We start from the raw sequence: 27,286 nt of genomic DNA on the forward strand, positions 1-27,286 counted from the left end.
TGGTGGCGAGTGCCTGTAATCCCAGCTACTTGGGAGACTGAGGCAGGAGAATCACTTGAACCTGGGAGACAGAGGTTGCAGTGAGCCGAGACTGCACTACAGCCTGGGCAACAGTGAGACTCCATCTCAAAAAAAAAAAAAAAATAGATTCAATTAAAATTTCATCCTTAAGGCCGGGAGTGGTGGCCCACACCTGTAATCCCAGCACTCTGGGAGGTCAAGCGGGGAGGATCACCTGAGGTCGGGAGTTCAAGACCAGCCTAGCCAACACAGTGAAACCCCATCTCTACTAATAATACAAAAAAATTAGCCAGGGGTGGTGGCGCACACCTGTAATCCCAGCTACTCAGGAGGCTGAGGCAGGAGAATTGCTTGAACCCAGGAGGCAGGTGAGATCACATCATTGCACTCCAGCCTGGGTGACAAGAGCAAAAATCCAACTCAAAAAAAAAAAAGAAAAAAATTTCATTCTTAGCCTGATGCCATGACATGTACCTGTAGTCCCTGCTACTTGGAAGGTTGAGGCAATAGGAATACTACAGCCAAGGAGTTTGAAGTCAGCCTGGGCAACAAAGCAAGACCCTATCTCTAAAAAAAAAATAATAAATTCATTCTCTTCCATACTTCATTTTGGGAAACTGAATTCTCCAAATCCTAAAAAGGAAAAAGAATAGATGTTGCAATGACAAATGACAATTACGGATTTTTCATATAGCAAAATGCCACCTTTATGAATACTTACCAGGCCAGCAGTAAGAGAAGGTGCAGACTGTCCAAGGGACTGGTTTCTCATTCGAACCAGGTTTGATGCTTCTCCTGACGACTGCCAAGTCACCTGTCCCACACTGCTATGTACACTGCTGGACAAAGGGAGCAGCTGCTTACCTTCAAATACAAGGTTTGGAAAATATACATGTAATTATTTATTGATAAACAAATGAAAAAATACAAATACAGTGATATCAAGTGGATAAAACCATACTGATACAAAGTAATATTGTTCACATCCATTTCAGAATCTATTAAAATTTCCAACTATCCATTAAAAATTGTGACTGTCTTGGTGGTGACGATAATGGCAAGTGGAACACTGAAATGGATTAACTATTTTATGTTCTCTATAATATTCACCACATGCCAGCCTCCCACTCTAACACCCAAACTAGCAGTCTAGGAGTTTTCCAATCCCTTCTAGCCTACACAGTTTCTCATCAACTCAATGTAACATTAGAGATGCAAGTTTCCAGCAGGCAAACAATGAACCTATTCTGCTCTCACTAGACTCCATGTGCTCAGTTCAGGTTTACTGTCTGCCTTAATCTCAGTGAAAGAGAGTCACTTATAAAGACCAAGTATAGGGAATTCCAGTGATTTTTGGTTTTTGGGTTTTTTTTTTTTTTTTGAGACAGAGTGTCACTCATTGTCGCCCAGGCTGGAGTGCAGTGGTGTGATCTCAGCTCATTGCAACCTCTGCCTCCCAGGCTCAAGCGATTCTCCTGCCTCAGCCTCCTGAGTAGCTGGGACTACAGGCATGTGCCACCACACCTGGCTCATGTTTTGTATTTTTAGTAGACATGGGGTTTTGCCATGTTAGCCAGGCGGGTCTCCAACTCCTGACCTCAGGTGATGTGCCCGCCTTGGCCTCCCACAGTGCTGGGATTACAGGCATGAGCCACCACGCCCGACCTGCAATGACTTTATAAATGAGGTGAAGGTCTCATTTCTCCCCTTCTTCCCACCATTCTTCACACTTTTGCTTATGATCTAACCAACAAAAATGTGTTCATGTCATTTCCTTCCTTAAAAGCCTCTGATGGCTCCTTACTATTTGAAGATATTATGCCAGACATTTTGGCATATGAAAAACACCCTCCATAAATCCAGATTATCTTTCTGATCTCATCTCCTTCGACTCTTTTCCACACTTATTCACTCACTCATCTTCAATATTATGCCGTGCACTTTCCCCTGGCTTTATCATGATCACTCAACTCACTTGAAAATCCTTTCTGTGCCTGGTAAAATCTTAGTCATGAAAATACCCAATGTAGTAAAGATGTTAAGAAAGGGCTTGGGGGATATTTTTGTTTTTGCTGCCAACAAAATATGATACAATTCATTTGGAGAACAATTTAGCAAAGCTAACCACAGAAGAAAATTAAGACATAGAAGAAAGTAAAAATTAAGAAAGACTTCAGGACAGGTATTGTGGCTCACACATGTAATCCCAGCATTTTGGGAGGCTGAAGCAGGAGGATCACTTGAGCCCAAGAGTTCAAGACCAGCCTCGGCTACATAGCAAGACCTCATCTCCAAGAAAAAAAAAAAAATTAGCCAGGCATAGTGGTGTGTGCCTGTGGTCCCAGCTACTCAGGAGGCTGAGGAGAAGGGGGGAGGATCACCTGAGCTCAGGTGGTCAAGGCTTCAGTGAGGCATGGTCATGTCACTGCACTTTAGCCTGGGAAACAGAATGAGAAGCTGTCTCAAAAAATTTTAAAAAAGGAAAGACTTCACTTTGACATAATGCATGTTTTTGTAGTGACATTTTTTATAACTAGCATGTTTTACTAGAAAATTACAATATACTTTTAAAATCTAGTTAAGTTTTCAAGTCTCAAATGTACCTTTTACTGGAAAGTCTTTCCATAAAGCCCTCCATAAAAAAAAATAATGATGATGATGATGGTGTTCTGCTCAAAACTTCCATAAGCCCAGAGTAGAGCCTGCCTGCCTTCTTTCCTTCATTCTGCAAATGTGCATTTCTCCAGATGACCTGCCTACTTCTCACCTATTAATTCTAAAGGAAAGTCAGCTTAACTTATCCTATTTACACAAAAGATTACTATCATCTCTCTCTTCAAAATAAAGGCCTGTTGGGAAAGAGGCTTACACACTGTAGAAGAAACCTATTTGACTATACACCAGTAAAGACTGAAGCATACCGCAGACTGCCAAGAACTTGAGGAAAATAAATAAAACAGAAGGAACAACATAAACAAACAGAATAACAAGCAGCTCTTTAGTAAATAAATAACACAGAAAAAAGAAAACCTCTTAAAAATTCTAATTACTATTCTTATAATAATTCAAGAGGCTAATGCATAAAACATTCTCAGTTAAAGATGGCAGACCAAGCACATGCTTTTATCTTTTGTCCTCCAGGAAACACCATAAAAATGAGACAAAAGAAGTAACCTGGGCGGAGCGTGGTGGCTCCCGCCTGTAATTCCAGCACTTTGGGAGGCCGAGGCAGGCGGATCACAAGGTCAAGAGATTGAGACCATTCTGGCCAACATAGTGAAACCCCGTCTCTACTAAAAATACAAAAATTAGCTGGGTGTGGTGGCATGGCACCTGTAGTCCCAGCTACTTGGGAGGCTGAGGCAGGAGAATCGCTTGAACCAGGGAGGCGGAGGTTTCAGTGAGCCGAGATCGCGCCACTGCATTCCAGCCTGGTGACAGAGTAAGACTCCGTCAAAAATAAATAAATAAATAAAAATAAAAAGTAAGCAAACAAAGGCCATAATGACAGAAACGGACAGACACTGATAATGAGGGGGTGAAAAAACTGTGGGGAAATCTAAAGCAGATAGATGGACTGTAACCAATGCAACTAGGCAAAGAAAGGTATAAGCTATAGTAAGCATGGAGGGGATTGCAATTAAGTGGAGTATCTGGCCTGGCCTGGTGGCTCAGGTCTATAATCTCAGCTCTTTGGGAGGCCAAGGAAGGACTGCTTGAGCTCAGGAGTTCAAGACTAGCCTGGGCAACATGGCGAAACCCCCTCTCTACTAAAAATACAAAAATTAGCTGGGTGTGGTGGTGCACACCTGTAGTCCTACCTACTTAAGAGACTGAGGTGGGAGGATCACTTGAGCCCAGAAGGCAGAGGTTGCAGTGAGCTGAGATCACACCACTGCACTCCAGCCTGGGCGACAGAGGAGACCCTGTCTCAAAAAAAAGTGAGGTATCATCTGCCCTGCAAACTCTTAGAATAAGCACTCAGAAATGAAAAGCACCCCAAAAGTCATAAAGTAAGACACGGGCTGCAATCAGATAAATGGAAAATTCCATAGAAAGAACAGTCAAACACAACCACATTTCAACAATGTACCCAGCAGCCATGCAATTACCTCACAGGATAAAAGGGATTTAGCATTTTAGAACAAAACACTGAATATTCTGGTTGTTAGATGCTCAAAAGAAAGAGCTGATCCAGGTAAGAAAACTTTACTTTTTTTTTGTTTTGCTTTGTTTTGGAGACAGAGTTTCGCTCTGTCGCCCCAGCTGGAGTGTAATGATGCTCACTCAGCCTCCACCTCCCAGGTTCAAGCGATTCTTGTGCCTCAGCCTCCGGAGTGGCTGGGATCACAGACACATATCACCATGCCCGGCTAATCTTTGTATTTTTAGTAGAGACAGGGTTTTGCCATGTTGACCAGGCTGGTCTTGAACTCCTGACCTCAGGTGATCTGCCTGCCTCGGTCTCCCAAAGTGCTGTGATTACGGGCGTGAGCCACCACACCCAGCCACATTTTTAAATGAAAAATCTAATTTACTCATGACAATCAGAAGATAATCACATCCCAGGCAGGCGTGGTGGCTCACCTCCCATATGTAATCCCAGCACTTTGGGAGGCCAAGGCAGGCGGATCACCTGAAGTGAGGAGTTCAAGAGCAGCCTGGCCAACATGGTGAAACCCCGTCTCTACCAAAAATAAAAAAATTAGCCAGGCATGGTGGTGCGCGCCTGTGATCCCAGCTACTCAGGAGGCTGAAGCAGGAGAATCGCTTGAACCTGGGAGGTAGAGGTTGCAGTGAGCAGACATCATGCCACTAAACTCCAGCCTGGGCAGTAAAGTGAGACTCTGTCTCAAAAAAAAAAAGAGAAGATAATCACATCCTTTTAAAAAAAGAGGAGAATGTTATGAAAAACCAAACAAGAAATGGCTCTATGTAACTAAATAAATGACCAGCAAAAATAAAAATTTAAATATAAGAGGCCGGGCGCGGTGGCTCACGCCTGTAATCCCAGCACTATGGGAGGCTGAGGCGGGCGGGTCACAAGCTCAGGAGATCGAGACCATCCTGGCTAACACAGTGAAACCCCGTCTCTACTAAAAATACAAAAAATTAGACAGGCATGGTGGCAGATGCCTGTAGTCTCAGCTACTCGGGAGGCTGAGGCAGGAGAATGGCATGAATCCGGGAGGCAGAGCTTGCAGTGAGCCGAGATCGCACCACTGCACTCCAGCCTGGGCTACGGAGCGAAACTCCATCTCAAAAAAAAAGGAAAGAAAAGAATTATGCCACAATGTACAATGTAATTGCTTCCTTTTGTACTGTGACTTCTTCGTATAATTTGTTCCCCCTGAATTTTTTAAGTCTTTTCTTTGAAGGAGGTAGAGGCCACTATGAATTTTAGGTTTTGAGAATGAAGAAAAAAAGAAAATCTACAGAAGCAAAGAATATAAAGTTTACAGAAATAGGCAGAGAGCAAAAATCAGAATAAGAGAGAGTGACCACTAGTGGTGATCAACCAAGAAATACCTATCAGGTCCTACAGGTTAGCAATCAGAGATTCCATGAGGAAGAAGTAAGGAGAGGAAGACAGCCTTACCATAAATGTTCTATACAAGACTACTACCAGAGAAGAAACTGTCAAGATGCCAATTCAATTAATATACACTTAAATATTGACCACATGGTCCCACATTTCTTAAAACAACAAAATCAGATATTTACCCGATAGAGAGCTGGCCAGGTTTCCTCTCCATAACTTACAATCATCCTGACTCAGTTGTCGCTGAAGTTTAACTTTTCCAGTGGATGAAAATATGTCAGGATTACTGAGTTTCCTGAAGAGCAGGGGACTAACTCCAGTTACTACATCCTTCAAAGAGAAAAAGAGTAAAACATGAGTCTTTAATATCTCCTCTGAAATATAAAAACTTTATATTAAACATCTCTACAGCATTCACTACAATTTAGAAGTGCCAAAATATTATACTTCCCCCCCCATAGCTAAAACCAGAAACATATTTCTTAGTAAAAGCTAGGTATGCTGTAAAGGACACAGGATATTGATTATTAAAATGCCAAAGGAAAAATAGGTGAGAAAGGTCATGGGATGACAGACATTTTGACAGGATATAGTATTCATAATGAGTACACTTCTTAGTTAAGTTTATTTATGTTTATCCTTTTATTCATACCCTTCCTATATCCAATAAAGAAAAGCATATTTTAGTTTTAAAAAAATCATTAAATGGTAGACTTTACCTGGCATACAAAGTCAGAGATATCTCTAACATTCAATTAATGCTAAAATTAATATTAGAGTTTTCTTTATATGCCTATAAGAGAAGCTAAATACAGGTTTTCAAAGAAAAAATATAAAAGTACTATGAGAAAATACAGGCAATACGAAACATTGACAGAACCTTCCCATTCCACTCCAACACCTCTTTCTCCTCATTCAGTAAGCAGTGTCCAATAATATCATCAACATGTAGACATTTTTAAGCCAACACCCACCTAATCAGGAGTATTATAATAAATAAGAAACTTTTGAAAAAAATCAGCCCAATGAGGTATATTTATTATATGTCAATGAAGGAAGCTATAACAAATACAGATAAGTAACACATCAAACTGTTCTAGACAGTACAGAGACAAGAACCATTAGAGAATAACTGGGCCAGGTGCAGTAGCTCATACCTGTAATCCCAGCACTTTAGGAGTCTGAGGCAGGTGGATCATGAGGTCAGGAGTTCAAGACCAGCCTGGTCAAGATGATGAAACCCTGTCTCTACTAAAAATACAAAAATTAGCCAGGCGTGGTGGCGGGTACCTGTAACCCCAGCTTACTCGGGAGGCTGAGACAGAGAATTGCTTGAACCCAGGAGGCGGAGGTTGCAGTGATCCAAGATCATGTCACTGCACTCCAGCCTGGGCAACAGAGCGAGACTCCATCTCAAAAAAAAAAAAGAGAATAACTGACCCCATGTCACCTGCCATTTGAAAAACAAGCTTCAAGTAACTGGCACCATAGCAATACTAAAAGCCACAAGGGGCAAAAAAGGAGGAAATTTCCAGTTCTCTAAGATTGAAAAGAAAAAAATTCTACACAGTTATATATTGTGATTAGTGAGTTCAAAAAAATGGGGAAGTACTAATATTGGTTGGTGGTGACTATCCAAAACATGATTTACAAATGCCCAAACATAAAAAAAAGAGTGAAGTTGGTGAAGAAAAATACCTGAAAAGAAGAAAAAGACAATTTCAAAACATGGTGGTAAGTGAATAAAAGGATAAAGGAGGATATTGAGGCACTGAATCAAACAATTGATGTGTCCAGGCACCTAACTGTAGCAGGACTGAGCAGTGAGACACGGGGAACAGGAAATAGAACTTAATGCAAAAACACAAGGTAGCAAGGGAACAGCTTGTATTTGCACTATTTGGCATGTCAAGGATGAAACAGTACCTATGGATCAAGGAGAAACCAGGGAAGGAAACAGAGTTTGGACTAATGCTGGTAACCCATTAAAGAGGGCTGGCCACTCACAAAGGTGACAAGCACAGCAAGAAGCTCTAGGTAGAGAGAACTGAGGAGGCCTTGGAAGACATCAAGCTAAAGTGGATATCCTCTATGAAGACAATGTGGAGAGGGAAAGATCCTATCTCAAAAAAACTTACAACCAGCTGCATGGGAGAACCAGCATTTGGATGCCTGCTACACTGTATGGATGAATAATCCGTCTCAGCCAGAGAAAGAACAATCAAGAAAGAATTTGATCAGTACCAATTAAGAGAAACACATACACTTTTCAATTTCCCTATTCCTTCCCACAAGACACCAAAGTAAAGAAACCAGATAACAGAGGAGAGGAGAAAAGAAAGAGAGGATCACACCCCTTCTTACTGCAAGTCTCTTCGAGTCAAAACCTGGCAAAGGAAAGGAAATATAAATTAAATATGAAATTTGAACTTTTAAGCTAGGATTTTTAACTTTTACTGAAGTACATTACTCATTTTAGAAAAGTACACATACCTAAGCATAGAACTCAATGAATTTTCACAAATTGAACATACCCACTAAGCAGCATCAAGATTAAAACACTGAAAATAGCCAGGCACGGTGGCTCATGCCTGTAATCCCAGAACTTTGGGAGGCTGAGGTGGGCGGATCATTTGAGGTCAGGAGTTCAAGACCAGCCTGGCCAACATGGCAAAACCCCATCTCTACTAAAAATACAAAAATTAGCTGGGCATGATGGCACGTGCCTGTAATCCCAGCTACTTGGGAGGCTGAGGCACGAGAATCACGTGAACCTGGGAGGCGGAGGTTGCAGTGAGCAGAAATCACACCACTGCACTCCAGGCTGGGTGACAGAGCAACACTCTGTCACAAAAAAAAAAAAAAAAAAAAAGGTGAAGGTGAAACAATATATGAATATGGGAATTCTAGAAGAGAAGGGGGCAGTAAGAACATGTGAAGAGGCTGGGCACCATGGCTCACGCCTGTAATCCCAGCACTTTGAGAGGCCAAGGCAGGGAGATCATGAGGTGAGGAGTTTGAGACCAGCCTGGCCAACACAGTGAAACCCCATCTCTAATAAAAATATAAAAATCAGCTGGCATGGTGGTGCATGCCTGTAGTTCCAGCTACTCGGGAGGCTGAGGCACAGTTATCACTTGAACCCAAGAGGCAGAGGTTGCAGCGAGCCAAGATCCTGCCCTGCACTTCAGCCTGGGTAACAGAACGAGACTCTGTCTCAAAAAAAAAAAAAAAAGAAGAAGAAATAACATACCAAAACTTCCCAAATGTGATGACAGATACAAATCTACACATCCAAGAAGCTCCGTGACTTCTAAGCAGGTTAAATTCAAAAAGGTTCATATGGAGACACATGATAACCAAACTGTCAAAGCCAATGGCAAAGAAAGAATATTCAAAGCAGCAAGAGAAAAGCAACTTGTCAAATACAGGAGATCCTGAATCAGACGAACAGCTCATATCTCATCAGAACTGTGCAGTTCAGAAGTGAGTAGGATGACATACAGAATTCCATCTTGAGCATAACTGTCCTTCAAAAATGAGGAAAAAATAAAGGCTGGGTGCTGTGGCTCACACCTGTAATCCCAACACTTCGGGAGGCCAAGGCAGGGAGATTGCTTGAGCCCAGGAGTTTGAGATCAGCCTGGGCAACATGGCGAAACTCTGTCTCTGCAAAACACGTAAAAGTTAGCCGGGCATGGTGACATGTACCTGTGGTCCCAGCTACTCAGGAGGATGAGGCAAGAAAATTGCTTGAGCCCAGGAGGTCAACACTGCAGTGAGCCAAGATTGCACCACTACACTCCAGCCTGGGAAACAGAGCAAGACCGACTTAAAAAAAAAAAAAAAAAAAGAGAGAAAGAAAGAGAAATCGAAATCGAGGCATTTTCAGATTAAGAAAAAAAAAAAAAAAAGCAGAGTCCATCACCACTACATATGTTCTACATCAAATCCTAAAAGGCATCTTCAAGTTGAAATGAAAGGACACTAAACAGAAACTTAAGGCCATCTGAAAAAATGAAGATCCAAAAAATAAAAAATAAAGATCCCCAGCAAAGGTAACTATATGGACAAATATCACAGCCAGTATTATTCTATTTTTGTTTTTCAGCTCCACCTTTTTTCCCTATATGATTTAAAAGACAAAAGCATTAAAAAATTATAAATCTATGATATTTAGCACACAATGAATAAAGATGTAATCTGCCACAAAAACAACATATCAAGGAAATGGAGCTATACAGGAATAAAGTTTTTGTACTACAGAAGTTAAACTGGTACCATTTCAAACTAGACTGTCATAAATTTAGTGTGTTACATGTAATCCCCATAGCAACCAAAAAAAAATTCTAAAAAACACACAAAAGGAAGTGAGAAAAGATCCCCTTGATCCAGTTTTGCTTTGGTTGCCTCTGCATGTGGGGTATTTATTGCTCAAGAAATTTTTGCCCAAACCAATGTCCTAGCAAGTTTCCCCAAAGTTTTCTTTTAGTAGTTTCAGAGTTTGAAGTTTAAGATTTAAATCTTTAATACATTTTTGATTTTTGTATATGGGAAGAGACAGGGATCTAGTTTCACTCTTCTGCATGTAGATATCTGCATATAGATTTCCAGTTTTCCGAGAACCATTTATTGTACAGACTGTCCTTTTACCAAAGTATGTTCTTGGCACCTCTGTCAAAAACCAGTTCACTGTAAATGTATGGATTTATTAATGGGTTCTCTATTCTGTTCCATTGGTCTATGTTTGTTTTTATGTCAGTACCATGTTGTTTTGGTTACCATAGCTTTCTAGTATCATTTCAAGTCAGGTAATGTGATTTCTCCAGTTTTCTTCTTTATGTTGAAGATAGCTTTGGCTATTCTGAGTCCTCTGTGGTTCCACGTAAATTTTAGAATTGTTTTTTCTATTTCTGTGGAGAATGTCATTGGTATTTTGAATATGGATTGTATTGAATCTGTAGATTGCTTTGGGTACTATGGACATTTTAATAGTGATTTTTCCAATCCATGAACATGAAATATCTTTTCATTTTTTTAATGTCCTCCTCTTCAATTTCTTGCATCAGTGTTTAATAGTTTTCATTAGAGAGATCTTTTATCTCTTTGGTTAATCCCTAGGTATTTTATTTGCAGCTATTGTAAATGGGGTTACTTTTTTTATTTTTTTCAGATTGCTCACTGTTGGCATACAGAAACACTACTGATCTCTGTGTGTTGACTTTGGATCCTGCAACTTTACTAAATTTATCAGTTCTAATAGTTTTTTGGTGAAGTCTTTAAGCTTTTGCCAAATATAAGATCAAATCATCTGCAAACAAGGATAATTTGACTTCTTTTCCAATTTGGATACCCTTTATTTCTTTTTCTTGTCTAACTACCATAGTTAAGACTTCCAGTACTACTAGGTTGGTACAAACGTAATTGCGGTGGTTTGCGTGGTTAGAATTTGTCATCTGATATTGGAATACGTTCTTTTTTTTTTTTTTTTGAGACAGACTTTGCTCTTGTTGCCCAGTCTGGGGTGCAATGGCATGATCTCGGCTCACTGCAACCTCTGCCTCCTGGGTTCAAGCGATTCTCCTGCCTCAGCCTCCCAAGTAGCTGGGATTACAGGTGTGTGCCATCATGTCTGGCTAAGTTTGTATTTTTAGTAGAGACAAGGTTTCACCATGTTGGTCAGGCTGGTCTCGAACTCCTGAACTCTGGTGATCCACCCACCTCAGCCTCCCAAAGTGCTGGGATTACAGGCGTGAGCCACTGTGCCCGGTCTTGGAATACATTCTTAAACAAATGTCATTATATTATACATCATTTTAATGTGCATTTTTTATGTTTTTTGGCTAGAGACTTATTTACTTGCTGTTTATGTTTTAGACTATGGGAATGAAGTTAGATAAAAAGCAAATATGAGCAATTTTTGAATAAGTTCAAAATGGGTCGTAAAGCAAAGGAGACAACTCACAACATCAACAATGCATTTGGAGAGGAACTGCTAACAACTGTACAGTGCAGTGGTGGTTCAAAAAGTTTTGCAAAGGAGGCAAGTCTTAAAGGTGAGGAGTGTAGTGACCAACCATCGGAAGTTCACAACGACCAATTGTGAGCAATCATCGAAGGTGATCCTCTTAGAACTACACAAGAAGTTGCCAAAGAACTCAACATCGACCATCCTACAGTCATTCAGCATTTGAAGCAAATCGAAAAGGTGAAAAAGTTCGTTAAGTGGGTGCCTCATGAGCTGAGTGAAAATAAAAAAAATCATCATTTTGAAGTGTCATCTTCTCTTATTCTACAGAACAATGAACCATTTCTCGATCACATTGTGACATGCAAGGAAAAGTGGACTTTATATGACAACCTGTGACAACCAGCTCAGTGGCTGGACTGAGAAGAAGCTCCAAAGCACTTCCCAAAGCCAAACTTGCATCAAATAAAGGTCACAGTCACTGTTTGGTGGTCTGCTGTCAGTCTGATCCACTACAGCTTTCCGAACCCCAGTGAAAGCATAACATCTGAGAAGTATGCTCAGCAATCTTAATGAGATGCACCAAAAACTGCAACGCCTGACGCCAGCATTGGTCAACAAAAAGGACCCAATTCTCCACAACAACACCCAACTGCACATCACACAACCAAGCTTCAACAAGTGAACGAATTGGGCTATGAAGTTTTCCCTCCCGCCATATTCACCTAACCTCTCACCAACCAACTACCACTTCTTCAAGCATCTCGACAACGTTTTGCAGAGAAAACATTTCCATGACCAGCAGGATGCAGAACATTCTTTCCAAGAGTTCGTCAAATCCCAAAGCATGGATTTTTACACAACAAGAACAAACATTTCTCATTGGCAAAAATGTGTTGATTGTAATGGTTCCTATTTTGATTAATAAAGATGTGTTTGAGCCTAGTTATAATGATTTAAAATTCACAGTCCAAAACCACAATTACTTTTGCAACAACCTAATACCATACTATGTCTGGAAAAGTTGTTGTAGTTATTATTCTTGATCAATTCATCTTTTCATGATATGAGTCGTTTATACACCATAATTATTGTTATTAATATAGTATTCTGTGTTTTTCTGTGTACTTACTATTACCAGTCAGTTTTGTACCTTCAGATGATTTCTTATTGCTCATTAACATCCCTTTCTTTCAGATTGAAGAACTCCCTTTAGCATTTGTGTGGGACAGGTCTGGTGTTGATGAAATTACGCGACTTCTCTGTCTTATAAAGTCGTTATTTCTCCTTCATGTTTGAAGAATATTTTCACCAGATATACTATTCTAGGGTAGAAGTTTTTTCCTTCAGCACTTTAAATACGTCATGCCTCTCTCTCTTGGCCTGTAAGGGGTTTCCACTGAAAAGTCTGGTCCCAGACATATTGAAGCTCCATTGTATGTTATTTGTGTTTTTTCTCTTACTGCTTTTAGGATCCTTCATCTTTTACCTTTAGAAGTTTGATTATTAAATGCCTTGAGATAGTCTTCTTTGGGGTAAATCTGCTTGGCATTCTAGAACCTTATACTTGAATATAGAAATCTTTCTCTAAGTTTGGGAAGTTCTCTGTTGTTATTCATTTCGATAAACTTTCTACCCCTATCTCTCTACCTCCTCTTTAAGGCCAAAACTCTTAGATTTGCCCTTTGGAGGCTATTTTCTAGATCTTGTAGGCATGCTTTTTATTCCTTTTTATCTTTTTCTTCTTTTGTCTCCTCTGGCTGTGTATTTTCAAATAGCCTGTCTTCGAGCTCACTAATTCTTTCTTCTGGGGCCAGGCGCTGTGGCTCATGCCTGTAATCCCAACACTTTGGGAAGCCGAGGCGGGTGGATCACGAGGTCAGGAGATCGAGACCATCCTGGCTGACACGGTGAAACCCCATCTCTACTAAAAAACAAAAAAATTAGCCAGGTGTGGTGGCACACACCTGTAATCCCAGCTACTTGGGAGGCTGAGCCAGGAGAATCACTTGAACCTGGGAGGCAGAGGTTGCAGGGAGCCATTACGCCACTGCACTACAGCCTGGGCAACAGAGCGAGACTCCATCTCAAAAAATAAATAAATAAATTCTTTCTTCTGCTTAATCAGTTCTGCTATTAAAGGACTCTGATGCATTCCTTAGTATATCAACTGCATTTTTCAACTCCAAAATTTCAGCTTGGTTCTTTTTAACTATTTCCATTTCTTTGCTGAAGTTACCTTAGAGGATTCTGATTTCCTTATCTGTGTTATCCTGTATTTCTCTGAATTTCCTCAAAACGGGTATTTTGAATTCTCTGTCTGAAAGGTCATGTATCTCTATCTCTCCAGGATTGGTCCCTGGTGCCTTACGTAGTTTGTTTGGTGATGTCATGTTTTCCTGGATGGTCTTAACGCTTGTGGGTATTTGTCAGTGTCTGGGCATTGAAGAGTTAAATATACATTGTAGCCTTTGCGATCTGGGCTTGTTTGCATCTGTTATTCTTGAGAAGACTTTCCAGGTATTTGAAGGGACTTGGGTCTCTCTCGGTCTCTCTCTCTCTCTCTCTCTTTCTCTCTCTCTCCCCCCTCCCCCCAATACCAAGCTGCCTTTCTTGGGGTTGCCAGAGACTACCTCTGCCACAGGCCGCAGAAAAGCTTTTTCAGATCTCCTATCTGTGCTTGGGAAAAAGGCCTTTACTTGCATTCAAAATTGTTATAACTCAAAACTCTGTGCGTCTACAAGGAAAAAGAGGAGGCTATGGTTCCAGGCTGTCTATAACCAAAATAAATGGATTTCTGTATGGTTCTAAGCTAAGGACTACATTGGGGTTTGAGTCCTGTGGCAGGGACTAGTTAGATGTTGATCAAGCATGATTCACCCTCCTCCTGGGCACAGGCCACATGACATTTCCCAGCCCTCCAGTAGTTAGGCATGGCCCTGAAACTGAGTTCTGGCAATGGAATATGAGTGGAAGTGATTAATCCATTTCTAGGATTGGCCCATCCTCCACTTTCCTCAGCTGACCTTGGAAGCCATGTGTAGAAAATGGAAGCACCTCAATCAAGGGGTCCTTGTGAATCAGTTACAGCAAGTAATGTTCTTTAATATAAATGACCAAAGACTGAGCTAGTCACAAAGTATCACTTTCTCTTACTGGTTAAAGGTAGAACTTAAATGTTCCTGGGTCATTTAAACAAAAATCACCTTGGTAACACCCCTATGAAATAACTTAAGGACTTTAAAAAAAAACTATTAACAACTATTTCTAAATCCTCTGCTTTTCTAAACATTCCTGAAAGCCTAACAGATAGAAAGTCTGACCAGTCACGGTGGCTCACGCCTGTAATCCCAGCACTTAGGGAGGCTGAGGAGGGTGGATCACCTGAGGTCAGGAGTTCAAGACCAGCCTGCCCAACATGGTGAAACCCCATCTCTACTAAAAATATAAAAATTAGCTGGGTGTGGTGGCATGTGCCTGTAGTCCTAGCTACTCAGGAGGCTGAGACAGGAGAATCGCTCGAACCTGGGAGGCAGAGGTTGCAGTGAACCGAGATCACGCCATTGCACTCCAGACTGGGAGACAGTTTCAAAAAAAAAAAAAAAAAAAAAAAAAAGAAGATCTGACAAAACTATATTACTTCTGCTTTGCTGAAATAATGGCAAAGAAACGATGTAGCTTATTAATCTCCAACAAATTAATGGTTAAAGGATATATGCATCTATTACTCAGGTTCACTCTTAAGGAACCTACACTCAAGCTGGTACAACTAAGATGGTATCACCTAATTTTAACACATGGTTCCCTTGGGCTGAATTTTTCTTAATTACATTCTAAAACCTAGGGAGACTATCCTATCTTCTAAGCCAGTTACTTAATAAAGAAATCCATAAAAGTTTCCCTGAAGGGGAAAATGCACAAATTAAAGTCTCCTTTCAAGCTGAATAAAATAAAAGAACAGTTTAATAACACCAACAAATCAAAGGTCAAGATAGCTTTTTCTTTTTATTTTTGAGATAGAGTTTCGCTCTTGTCGCCCAGGCTGGAGTGCAATGGCGTGATCTTGGCTCACTGAAACCTCCAACTCCCGGGTTCAAGCAATTCTCCTGCCTCAGCCTCCCAAGTAGCTGGAACTATAGGCGTGCGCCACCACGCTGGGCTAATTTTTGTATTTTTAGTAGTGACGGAGTTTTGCCATGTTTGCCAGGCTGGTCTCAAACTCCTGACCTCAGGTGATACACCCGCCTTGGTGTATGTGTTTACATTATACAAAATATTTTCTTTCATTATCCTTATTCTATAAGCTTTTTTCTATTAAAAAAATTCTTTTTTTACTTTTTAAACTGTTTTGTTAGAAAGTAAGATACAAACATACGCACTAGCCTAGGCCTACACAGGGTCGAGATCATCAATATCACTGTCTTCCACCTCCACATCTTGTTCCATGGGAAGGTATTCAGGGGCAATAATGGAGCAATAATGGAGGTGACATGGAGCTGTCATCTCCTATGGTAACAATGCCTTCCCTAGAATTACACTAAAGGACTTGTCTGAGGCTGTTTTACAGTTAACTTTTTTTTTTTAATAAGTAGGGGTACACTCTAAAATAACAATAGAAAGTATAGTATAGTAAATACATAAGTTGTATATTATCATCATTAGGTATTATGTGCTGTGCATGCACTAACTCTATGTGCTGTACCTTTATACCATGGCAGTGGGGTAGGTTTTACACAGGCATTACCATGAACATGTAATGTGTTGCACTACAATGTTGTAATAGCTAGATGTCACTAGGCAATAGAAATTTTTCAACTCTGTTATAATCTTATGGGAAGCCAGGCATAATAGTTCATGCTTATAATCCCAACATTTTGGAAGGCCAAGGCAGAAGGATTGCTTGAGGCCAAGAGCTCAAGACCAGCCTGGGCAACATAGCAAGACTTCATCTCTATTTAAAAAAAAAAATTTTAATAAAAAAATAATAATCTGGCCAGGCGCAGTGGTTCATGCCTATAATCCCAATACTTTGGGAGGCCGAGGTGGGCGGCTCACCTGACGTCAGAAGTTCGAGACCAGCCTGGCCAACATGGTGAAACACTGTCTCTACTAAAAATATAAAAATTAGCCAGGTGTGGTGGCAGAAGCCTGTAATCCCAGCTACTCGGGAGGCTGAGGCAGAACAATCGTTTGAATCCGGAAGGCAGAGGTTGCAGTGAGCCAAGATCGTGCCACTGCACTCCAGACTGGGGGACAAGAGCAAAACTTCGTCTCAAAAAAAAAAAAAAAAAAAAATTGGCCAGGCGTGGTGGCGGCTGCCTGTAATCCTAGCTACTTGGGAGGCTGAGGCAGGAGAATCGCTTGAACCCAGGAGGCGGAGGTTCCAGTGAGCTGAGATCGCACCACTGCACTCCAGCCTGAGCAACAGAGCAAGACTCGGTCCCAAAAAAAAATGATAATAATAATAATAATCTTATGGGACCCCCATCTTGTATGTCATCCATCATTGACTAAAACATAATTATGCGGAACATGACTGTATGCAGAGAAAAAGAAAATGAATAGTTGCATCTATACTGAACATGTATAGATTTTTTTTCTTGTCACTATTCCCTAAGCAATAGAGTATAACAGTTATTTACATGGCATTTACATTGTATTATATATTATAAATAATCTGGAGATGATTTAAAGTACATGGGAGGATATACATAGGTTACATGCAAATACTACGCCATTTTATAGATAGAACTTGAGCATACCAGAGTTTGGTATCTGCAGGGGGTCATGTACTCAATCCCCGAGAGATATTGAGGGACAACTGTAGCAGCAAACAGACCTGAGGGGCTGAATGTGGAATACAGGTAAGGTTAAGAAAAAAATCAAACACAACCTCCAGTTTTATTCTGGTAAATGAGTAGTGCCATCTATTGACATGAGGCAGACTGGGGAAGAAGCAGACTAGAAAGTGAAAATCAAGACTTCATTTTTGGACATGTTAAGTTTGAGAGGTCTCTGAGCTATCCAAATGAAAATGTTACACGGACTATTAAAAATAGGAGTAGGGCCAGGCGCAGTGGCCGATGCTTGTAATCCCAGCACTTTGGGAGGCCGAGGTGGACGGATCACCTGAGGTCGAGAGTTTGAGACAGGCTGACCAACATGGAGAAACCTAGTCTCTACTAAAAATACAAAATTACCCAGGCGTGGTGGCACATGCCTGTAATCCCAGCTACTGGGAGGCTGAGGCAGGAGAATCACTTGAACCTGGGAGGCGGAGGTTGCAGTGAGCCAAGATGGCACCACTGCACTCCAGCCCGGGCAACAGTGAGAGACTCCGTCTAAAAAAAAAAAAAAAAAAGCTTACAGATTGATCTTTAGGCCAAGAGACATCCAGAACAATGATGGGAAAACTCTGTAAGCACATGTGTCCTACCCTCATCAGGGAACATGTGCCAACCTGCTTCAAGCCACCATAGATTCTCTGCTCCCAGTACTTTTGATGAAACTAAATATTTCAAAGTTAACAGCTTTTTAGGAGCTAGCCCTTACCCATACCCTGGATAAGAGGAAAAGGAGGTCAAATAAACTTTTGCACTGAAAACTCGGAAGATTTCTCAAATGCTCATGTCTCAAACAGCATGTCCTGCATCCTATCCTCCACACAGTTGCCAGAGTAATCCAACTAAAACACAAATAAGAATATACTGCTCCTGTGCCGCACGCGGTGGCTCACACCTGTAATCCCAGCATTTTGGGAGGCCGAGGCGGGCAGATCACCTGAGGTCAGGAGTTCCAGACCAGCCTGGCCAACATGGTGAAACCCCATCTTTACTAAAAATACAAAAATTAGGCCGGGCGCAGTGGCTCACGCCTGTAATCCTAGCACTTTGGGAGGCCGAGACGGGCGGATCACGAGGTCAGGAGATCAAGACCATCCTGGCTAACACAGTGAAACCCCGTATCTACTAAAAATACAAAAAAATTAGCTGGGCGTGGTGGCGGGCGCCTGTAGTCCCAGCTACTCGGGAGGCTGAGGCAGGAGAATGGCGGGAACCCGGGAGGCGGAGCCTGCAGTGAGCCAAGATCAGGCCACTGCACTCCAGCCTGGGTGACAAAGTGAGACTCTGTGTCAAAAAAAAAAAAAAAAAGCCGGGTGCGGTGGCTCACGCCTATAATCCCAGCACTTTGGGAGGCCAAGGAGGGCAGATCACGAGGTCAGGAGATCGAGTCCATCCTGACTAACATAGTGAAACCGCGTCTCTACTAAAAATACTAAAAAATTAGCCGAGCGTGGTGGCGGGCGCCTGTAGTCCCAGCTATTCCGGAGGCTGAGGCAAGGGAATGGCGCCAACCCGGGAGGCGGAGCTTGCAGTGAGCTGAGATCGCGCCACTGCACTCGAGTCTGGGCGACAGAGCGAGACTCCGTCTCAAAAAAAAAAAATACAAAAATACAAAAATTAGCTGGGCGTGGTGGCATCCCAGCTACTCGAGAGGCTGAGGCAGGAGAATTGCTTGAACCGCACAGGGGGAGGCTGCAGTGAGCCGAGATCGTGCCATCGCACTCCAGCCTGGGAGACAAGAGCGAGACTTCGTCTCAAAAAAAAAAAAAAAAAAGAAATATACTGCTCTCGGCTAGGCACGGTGGCCCACGCCTGTAATCCCAACACTTTGAGAGGCCGAGCCAGGTGGATCACTTGAGGTCGGGAGTTTGAGACCAGCCTGACCAACATGGAAAAACTCCGTCTCTACTAAAATACAAAATTAGCCAGGCATGGTGGCCAATGCCTGTAATCCCAGCTACTTGGGAGGCTGAGGCAGGAGAATAGCTTGAACCCGGGAGGTGGAAGTTGCGGTGAGCTGAGATCGTGCCACTGCACTCCAGCCTGGGCCACAGAGCAAGACTGCCTCAAAAAAAAAAAAAAAAAAAAAAAAAAAAAGAATATACTGCTCCCCTACTTATTATCCTTTTTTTTTTTTTTTTGAGACGGAGTCTCGCTCTGTCACCCAGGATGGAGTACCGTGGCGCGATCTTGGCTCACCGCAACCTCCACCTCCCGGGTTCAAGCAATTCTCCTGCCTCAGCCTCCCAAGTAGCTGGGATTACAGGCGCCCACCAAGACGCCTGGCTATTTTTGTATTTTTAGTAGAGACGGGGTTTCATCATGTTGGCCAGGCTGGTCTCAAACTCCTAACCTTAGGTGATCCACCCACCTTGGTCTCCCAAAGTGCTGGGATTACAGGCGTGAGCCACCACACCCAGCCAATTATCCTTTTATATCACACTAAAGACCCTCAACAATCAAGGCTTCTTTAATCTCTAACCTAGTATTTACGCCTTCAACGTAAAGCTCTGGGTCTGGCAATAACAAACCGATTATAGTTCCCTATATATATTATGCAGCTTCCCTTCTATGTGCTTTCTGCCCTATGCTTTTCCCAATGTACTAACCCTGTAATGCAGAGGAAAGAGGTTCTGATTTCCATTAAAATAATTTTTTAAAATTCCTGTCACACTGAGGGTATTTTAGGAACTAAAGTTGAACTCATCTTCTGCCACCCTCAAAAATATTCTATTTCCTTTGTCTACTCCTATCATATAACCACTATTACTCAAATTACCAAAATTCAAAATATTTGAATCATTCTCCATTCATTCATTCAATAAATAATTACTGAGCACCTATTGTGAGCAAAGCCTTTAGCTCTGCATTGTTAGACAAAATGATGACATAGTTCTTACCTTCAATAACATGCAACTTAAAAGCAAAAATGAAATACAAATGAACACAGAAAGTTGAAAGTGCTAAAACACTGATTCATCCTTTCATTCAGCAAATATTTATTCAGCATCTACTTCATATGACCAGGAATGGATCAAACAATATGTTACAGAAACAAAATGAGATAAAACTACTTATTAAGCACCTACTTATTATATGCTTTCCAGTCATTTTTGCATTTGATCTCTTGGAACCTAAGCTTTCACTTTTAAACCACAGAATTTTGAGAACTGGAATTTCAGGATATTCACAGATTTCCTGAAGCCCAATTAAGGATCCTCCAAGGATCCCATGTGGAAAAACAACTTTGCAGAAGAGTTTCTTTTTGGGTGTGTGGTTTGGTTTTTGTTTTTTGTTTGTTTGTTTGTTGCTTTCTTTTTGAGACACGGTCTCACTCTGTCACCCAGACTGGAGTGCAGTGGTACAACCTTGGCTCACTGCAGCCTCAACTTCCGGGGGTCCCACCTCAGCCTCCCAAGTAGCTGGGCCCACAGGCGCGCACCACCAACCCCGACTAATTTTTGTATTTTTTGTAGAGATGGGGTTTCACCATGTTGCTCAGTCTGGTCTCAAACTCCTGAGCTCAAGCAACCCGCCTGCTCAACCTCCCAAAGTGCTGGGATTACAAGTATGAGCCACCACACCTGGCCTCACAGAAGTTTCTGTGGCATTTGAGTCAGGCCTGGAAAACTGAGTAGAATTTTAATATGCAGAAGCAGAGAATAAAGAGCTTCTCAAACTGATGACTAATTAAAGTATATCAAAGTGCCTAACAATAAACAATTACTTACTGAATGTCTATTACATACCAGTTAAAATACTAGAGGCTGAAGATACCATGATGATTAAGACAGCCTTAGAGGAATTCATTTGACTGACTTACAATCAATTAGGATATTGAGCAAATATCTATGTTTCTAATAAATACACAAATAACTATGTTTCAAGTGCTATACTAAGCCCTAGGTATACAGAAGTAAATGGAACAGTCTGAGTCTCAAAGAACTTACTAATGAGAGAAACAAGATAATTTTAATATTGTATGCCATGATCGAGAAAAGCAGACGGTTCTAAGGAACCAAGAAAAGTGGCAACTAACTGACTCTTCTAACAAAAAGTGCTAAGTATCAAGTAGATCTTGAATGCCAAGGTCTTCAGGCTTAATTCTATGGGTAATAAGAAGCTAATGAAGGTATATGAATATGGAGAAATGAAATGAACATTTAACGAGTATTTATAAAGCACTTACCATTAGCCAGGGAGGCAATGAGTTCCAATCTTTTGTTAATAGAACGTGAAATATATTAGAGGTTAAGAGACTGAAGACTGAGTAAATACAGTTAAGATACTGCAACAACCAAGACTAAAGTTTATAAATATGAAATTAAGGTAGTGACAATGGGAATAATGGTTTGAAAGATTTCATGAAGGTAGAATCGAGAGAACCTAATGCCAGACTGGCTAAGGGAGTCAAAGGAGAAGAAGTAAAAGACTACAGACGTGGGCCAGGCACGGTGACTCACGCCTGTAATCCTAATACTTTGGGAGGCCAAGGCGGGTGGATTGCCTGAGCTCAGGAGTTCGAGACCAGCCTGGGCAACACGGTGAAACCCCATCTCTACTAAATACAAAAAATTAGCCAGGCATGCCCTACTCAGGAGGCTGAGACAGGAGAAACGCTTGAACCTGGGAGGCAGAGGTTACGATAAGCCGAGATCGCGCCACTGCACTCCAGCCTGGGTGACAGAGCAAGACTCCATCTCAAAATAAAACAAACAAAAAAAGCCATGGATGTAATTTCATGTTGGATGACAAAAAGGAAAGATACAGAGAGAAGCACATTTCAACACAGAAATTATTCTATTTTCATGATATAGTAAACCACTGACCTTCTGGAGATCCAAGTCCTACATCCTGATTAGAACGTATTCCTAAATACTAGTATAATAAAAACTGTAACAAGCACTGTTCCATGTCATGAGAAAGGGAAAAAAAAGTTACGTGTGAGATGTAGATGCTTGCTGATCAGCTGGGCTCTTACTACCCAAATAAATAGAATTCAACCAGTCTCGACACATACAATGAAAATTTTGGCCTTTTTAAAATCATAAATTATTACAAATTATGAACTTTCAAGGTCACTATCAAATTATAAAACTCACAAATGTTAGGCCGGGCACAGTGGCTCACACCTGTAATCCCAGCACTTTGGGAGGCCGAGGTGGGTGGATCACCTGAGGTCAGGAGTTCGAGATCAGCCTCGCCAACATGGTGAAACCCCGTCTCTACTAAAAATACAAAAATTAGCCAGGCATGGTGGCGGACGCCTGCAATCCCAGCTACTGGGGAGGCTGAAGCTGGAGAATCACTTGAGCCTGGGAGGCAAAGGTTGCAGTGAACTGAGGTCCCACCACTGCACTCCAGCCTGGGCGACAAAGTGAGACCCTGTCTCAAAAAAAAAAAAATCACAAATGTTAAGAACACAAATGATGAGTCTATGGTGGAAATGTTAAGCACAAAAATGGAAATGTAGAGCTAAGGAAAGAGGTCACACCTAAAGAGACTCAGCTCACTTTACAAGGATGTTCTGTGACACAATGCCATAAATAAAGAGGACTGCAGACCCTTGTTCTACATCCTCAACATCTACAAACAGAATGAGCCTGCTAAATAGAGTACAATAAAGGATCAAGCTAAGGACAGAGGACATGTCCTCAAGGAACATTTCAGGAACAGGAAGAGAAAACACAAGACAAAGACACACAAGAGAGCAGTTAGAGAAGCAGTAACAGAATGGATATTATAATATTAAAAAAGAAAAAAATGTCAACAAGGAACACACAGTCAACAGTGACAAATAGTTCACAGAGGTCGGACAAGATGAGGAAAAGACTATCAGATTTAGTAATTTAAAGGTTCCCAGGACTTTTACATATTTCTCTCTGTAACTATTTCACAATGAAAACTTTTCACAAGTAGCCATGAATTATATTTCAATTTGAAAAACAAACTGGGCACTCATGCCCGTAATCCCAGCACTTTGGGAGGTCAAGGTGGGAGAATCACTTGAGCCCAGGAGTTCGAGGCTAGCCTGAGCAACATTGTAAGATACCACCTCTACAAAAAATAAAAAATTAGGCCGTGGTAGTTCACGCCTGTAATCCCAGCACTTTGGGAGGCCAAGGCGGGCAGATCATCTGAGGTTAGGAGCTCGTGACTAGCCTGGCCAACATGGTGAAACCCCATCTCCACTAAAAATAGAGAATTAGCCAGGCATGGTGGTGCATGCCTGTAATCCCAGCTACTCGGGAGGCTGAGGCAAGAGAATCGCTTGAATCCGGGAGGCAGAGGTTGCAGTGAGCTGAGAATGTGCCGCTGCACTCCAGCCTGGGTGAGAGAGCAAGACTCTGTCTCAAAAAGAAAAAGAAAAAGAAATTAAAAAATTAGCTGGGCATGGTGGTATGTGCCTATGGTCCCAGCTACTTGGGAGGCTGAGGCAAGAGGATCACCTGAGCCTGGGAGTTCAAGGCTGCCGTGAGCTATGACGGCACCACTATACTCCAGTGTGGGTGACAGAGTGAGATCCTGTCTCAAAAAGAAAAATAAGTTTTAGTAACCATCACAATACATTCATACAATGGAAAATTACACAGCAATGAAAAAGAACTGTTTCTACAAGCAACAACATGGATAAGTCTCAAGACATGATCCGAATGAAAGAATCTGGTCACAAAACAGTACACACTATGATTCCATTTATATGAAGTATTCGTTCAAAACAAATCTATAGTGACAAAGGTGGTGAGGGAGGTTACATCTGTAAAAGAGTAGTGCTAGGAGAAAGCACAGGGAGCATTCTAGGGTACTGGGAATGTTCTCCATCCTGATGTGAGTTGTGATCATACAGGTACTCATTCTGTAATATTTCATGGACTGAATGAACCTTTGATTTGTCAAACCTCAATAAAAAAGTAATCCCACACAAAAAAAGGTTTTGGTGACCTTAAAGACATCATTTTTGGGAAAGCATAAGTGAAGAAGCCAAACCATATTAGAAATGTATACAAGGTGAGGAAGCTAAGACACTGAATACAAACTCATTTTTCAAGAAGGTTGTTGGGGAAGCAAAGAAGAGATAACAAAGTAGTTTGGGTAGGTTACACAATTCAGGGAAATTATGTTGTTTTGTTTTTATTTGTGATATAAAACAAAGAGCGTAACAAGGGTCTAAGGCAAACAAAAGAGGATGAAATCAAGGACATAAGTAGAGAAATTAGCCTCGGAGAGGAGGATCAGTACTTTTCTCTGAGACTGAAGCTAAGGATGAGAAAACACAAAAATCATAAAATAAAGAGGAGGGAAAAATCAAGTAATCTTGAACTCTACCATGAAATATGCAGTAAGGTCAACTGGACAGGTAAACTGAGACAGGAAAGGACCTGGACTTGAAGTTCATTGTACAAGTTTTGACTAGATGATACTGCAGAGAATGTAAAAGATAAGTATTAGGCACATGGGGGAGTAAATTGCAGCAAGAGGACAATGCTCAGCAGCTAGAAGCAGGGGCAGAGATGGTCAATGGTGCAGTCTCCTCAGGGCTCAGTGAGGAATAAGAGGTGGAAGAACAAAAGGGGGGAAAAGTCCAAGGGCTACCTAGCATGCTATATAATTTTTAAACTGTCTAAAGGGCCGGGCACACTGGCTCATGCCTGTAATCCCGATTACCTGAGGTCGGAGTTCGAGACCAGCCTGGCCAACATGGTGAAACCCTGTCTCTGCTAAAAATACAAAAAAATTAGCTGGACATGGTAGTAGGCACCTGTAATCCCAGCTAGTCGGGAGGCTGAGGCAGGAGAATCGCTGGGAGGTGGAGGTTGCAGTGAGCCGAAATAATGCCACTGCACTCTCGCCTGGGCGACAGAGCGAGGCTTCATCTCAAAAAAAAAAATGTCTAAGGAAAATGCTAATTTATCTGAGAGAAAAGAGGTAAGAGACCTATAAGAAGTCTTAAAACATTCAAGGATGAAGTCAGTAGGATCCCGAATAGAGCTGAACAAAAGGAAAGCTGTCACTAGAGTTCATTACTACAGAACATTTTTCTGTAAATCCAACAAGACCAAGGATCACTTATTCTCCTTTCACTAAACTTACTACCGCTACTAGTGGCAGCTTCTCCTGCCTGATAAAACTGACCTTTATCCCCTACTCATAAATACACCTACTCTTGACTAATAAATTACATAAACACATCCTGTTCATTCAGAAACTCCATGAATATTTGTATGCTGCTGTGTTTTCCCAGTAATGTGTTTTCAGTGGAAAACTAGCAGGCAAACCATATCTACGAATTCTGTTCACAAAATTGGGCTTAACACTGCTCACATGCAGGTGTTTCACAAGTGCTTTCTTGTGAAATAGATGGTTGGTAAAGAGAGCCTTAACAATGATTGTGAACACACTGGTACAAAAGTATAATGATGGCCAAATCAGAGAATGCTTGGGAGTGTCATCCGTTTTTACAATTTTAAGGACAACCTCTAGGAAACAGGATAACACTATATCAAATTGACTTACATCTTACTCTATTTACTCCTATGGATAACTCCTCAACACCTCTTTAGTAAGCCTACTCGTTGCAGCTCACAAACTCAGCCCACATTCCAGCGTCCTTTCGCCCCATCCAGAACCCCTGACTATCTCTTGCACCAATTTTTCATTCTTCTACTCCCCCATTTCCAATACAACCCCAGGCCACCACTTCCATTTCTCCACTCCCCATTTCTCGGCCTCCCCAGACCTCCCACTCCTCCCCGCGAACTACTCAGACCCCACCCCTCCAAAGCTCCAGCCCGGGTCCTCCCGCCGAAGATCCCCTCCCCCACGGCTTCCATTCAGGTTCACCCTCCCGGATCCCAACCCGCCCTACCTGCTCCTTGCCCTCGGGCCCCGCGGGGCCCGTCCGCTCCTCCAGCCACTGCCTCCCGGGCGGCGCTCGCCGGCGCGGCGGCAAAGACTGGGGCAGCTCCGCTGCCCGCTGAACTCCATCCTCCGGGCGGTCGGGCGGCGGCGGCTGCAGTCGGTCGCGGCAGCGGCTCCGCTTCATATCTGCAGCTGGGGCCCGCGGGCGTCAGCGCCGCGACTGTCCCGGCTCCGCACTGCCCCGGGCCGCAGCGCAGCCGCGCCAACCACCACCCGCGGCCACCATGGCCGGGCGGGCTCCCTAAGCCACCGACCCCAGCCCGCGGCGCCTTCGAGCCTTCTGGGGCCTCCGGCGCCGCGACCTCCTCTGCGCTCCTCACGGAAGAGACAGCATCGCTGCCGCCTCGCCTTCTCCCACCCGGCACACGCTGGGCAGGCCACCCGCCGCCGGCTCAGCCGCCTGCCTACAGCCAGCCTTCGGCCGGCCCCGCCCCTCACGCGCGCGCACCGGGAGCCCGCCCGCCACCTCCGGCCGCGCGCCGCCTCCCGCGCACGCGCCAGCGAACGGTCGCAAAGGACCCGCCCGTGGCCCTGGCGCGCAGTCGGAGGACCAGAAGGGGGCGGGGCTCTCGGCGCGCCGGCAGCGGCTGCGGACTCCCATTGAATCTTTCATTCATCCATTCATGAAACTGCCGGGCCAAGCTCAGTGCTGGGGACCCAAAAATGAGTTCGAGTCGATCGGTGTCCTCAAGGAACTAGGGAGAGAGGGGCCGGGAGCAGGAAGGAGACAGAATACCACAACTAATGAATAGAAGGCTAATGCATGCCTTTTTATTTAGTGCCTGCCAACCCTCACCTAATTCTCACATCACACTTAGGAGGCAAATCTGCACATTCTCATATTACAGATAAAGAGACTGAGGCGAAGTGAAATGCACCAGGTCACGCAGCAAATCAGTGATCAAACTAGACGGAATTCTGGCTCTTCTGTCCCTTTCCACCGTGTTTGCTCTTTCCGGACAGTAAGACAGTGTGGAAACGCCTATAAAAGTG

General features: G+C 42.6%; 1 protein-coding gene across 7 annotated transcripts in view; it reads right to left on the bottom strand.

The window, feature by feature from the left end:
• The window catches only part of MAST2 (microtubule associated serine/threonine kinase 2), a 240,300-nt gene extending 213,562 nt beyond the window's left edge, over positions 1–26,738 (bottom strand). For 4 of the 7 annotated variants that reach the window (XM_055347842.2, XM_019017688.4, XM_055347839.2 and 1 more), the window contains exons 1-3: positions 26,241–26,738; positions 5,746–5,893; positions 743–885 (exon numbers count right to left, since the gene is read on the bottom strand). In XM_055347842.2, the coding sequence (XP_055203817.2) occupies positions 743–885; positions 5,746–5,893; positions 26,241–26,417 (468 nt within the window). In that variant the 5' untranslated portion in view covers positions 26,418–26,738. The remainder of the gene's footprint in view (positions 1–742; positions 886–5,745; positions 5,894–26,240) is intronic. The other 3 variants (XM_019017702.4, XM_063699138.1, XM_019017696.4) reach the window with 2 other exon arrangements.
• Positions 26,739–27,286: the final 548 nt, after the last annotated feature.

This window comes from Gorilla gorilla, chromosome 1, assembly GCF_029281585.2.
Source record: "Gorilla gorilla gorilla isolate KB3781 chromosome 1, NHGRI_mGorGor1-v2.1_pri, whole genome shotgun sequence".
Classification (NCBI taxonomy): domain Eukaryota; kingdom Metazoa; phylum Chordata; class Mammalia; order Primates; family Hominidae; genus Gorilla; species Gorilla gorilla.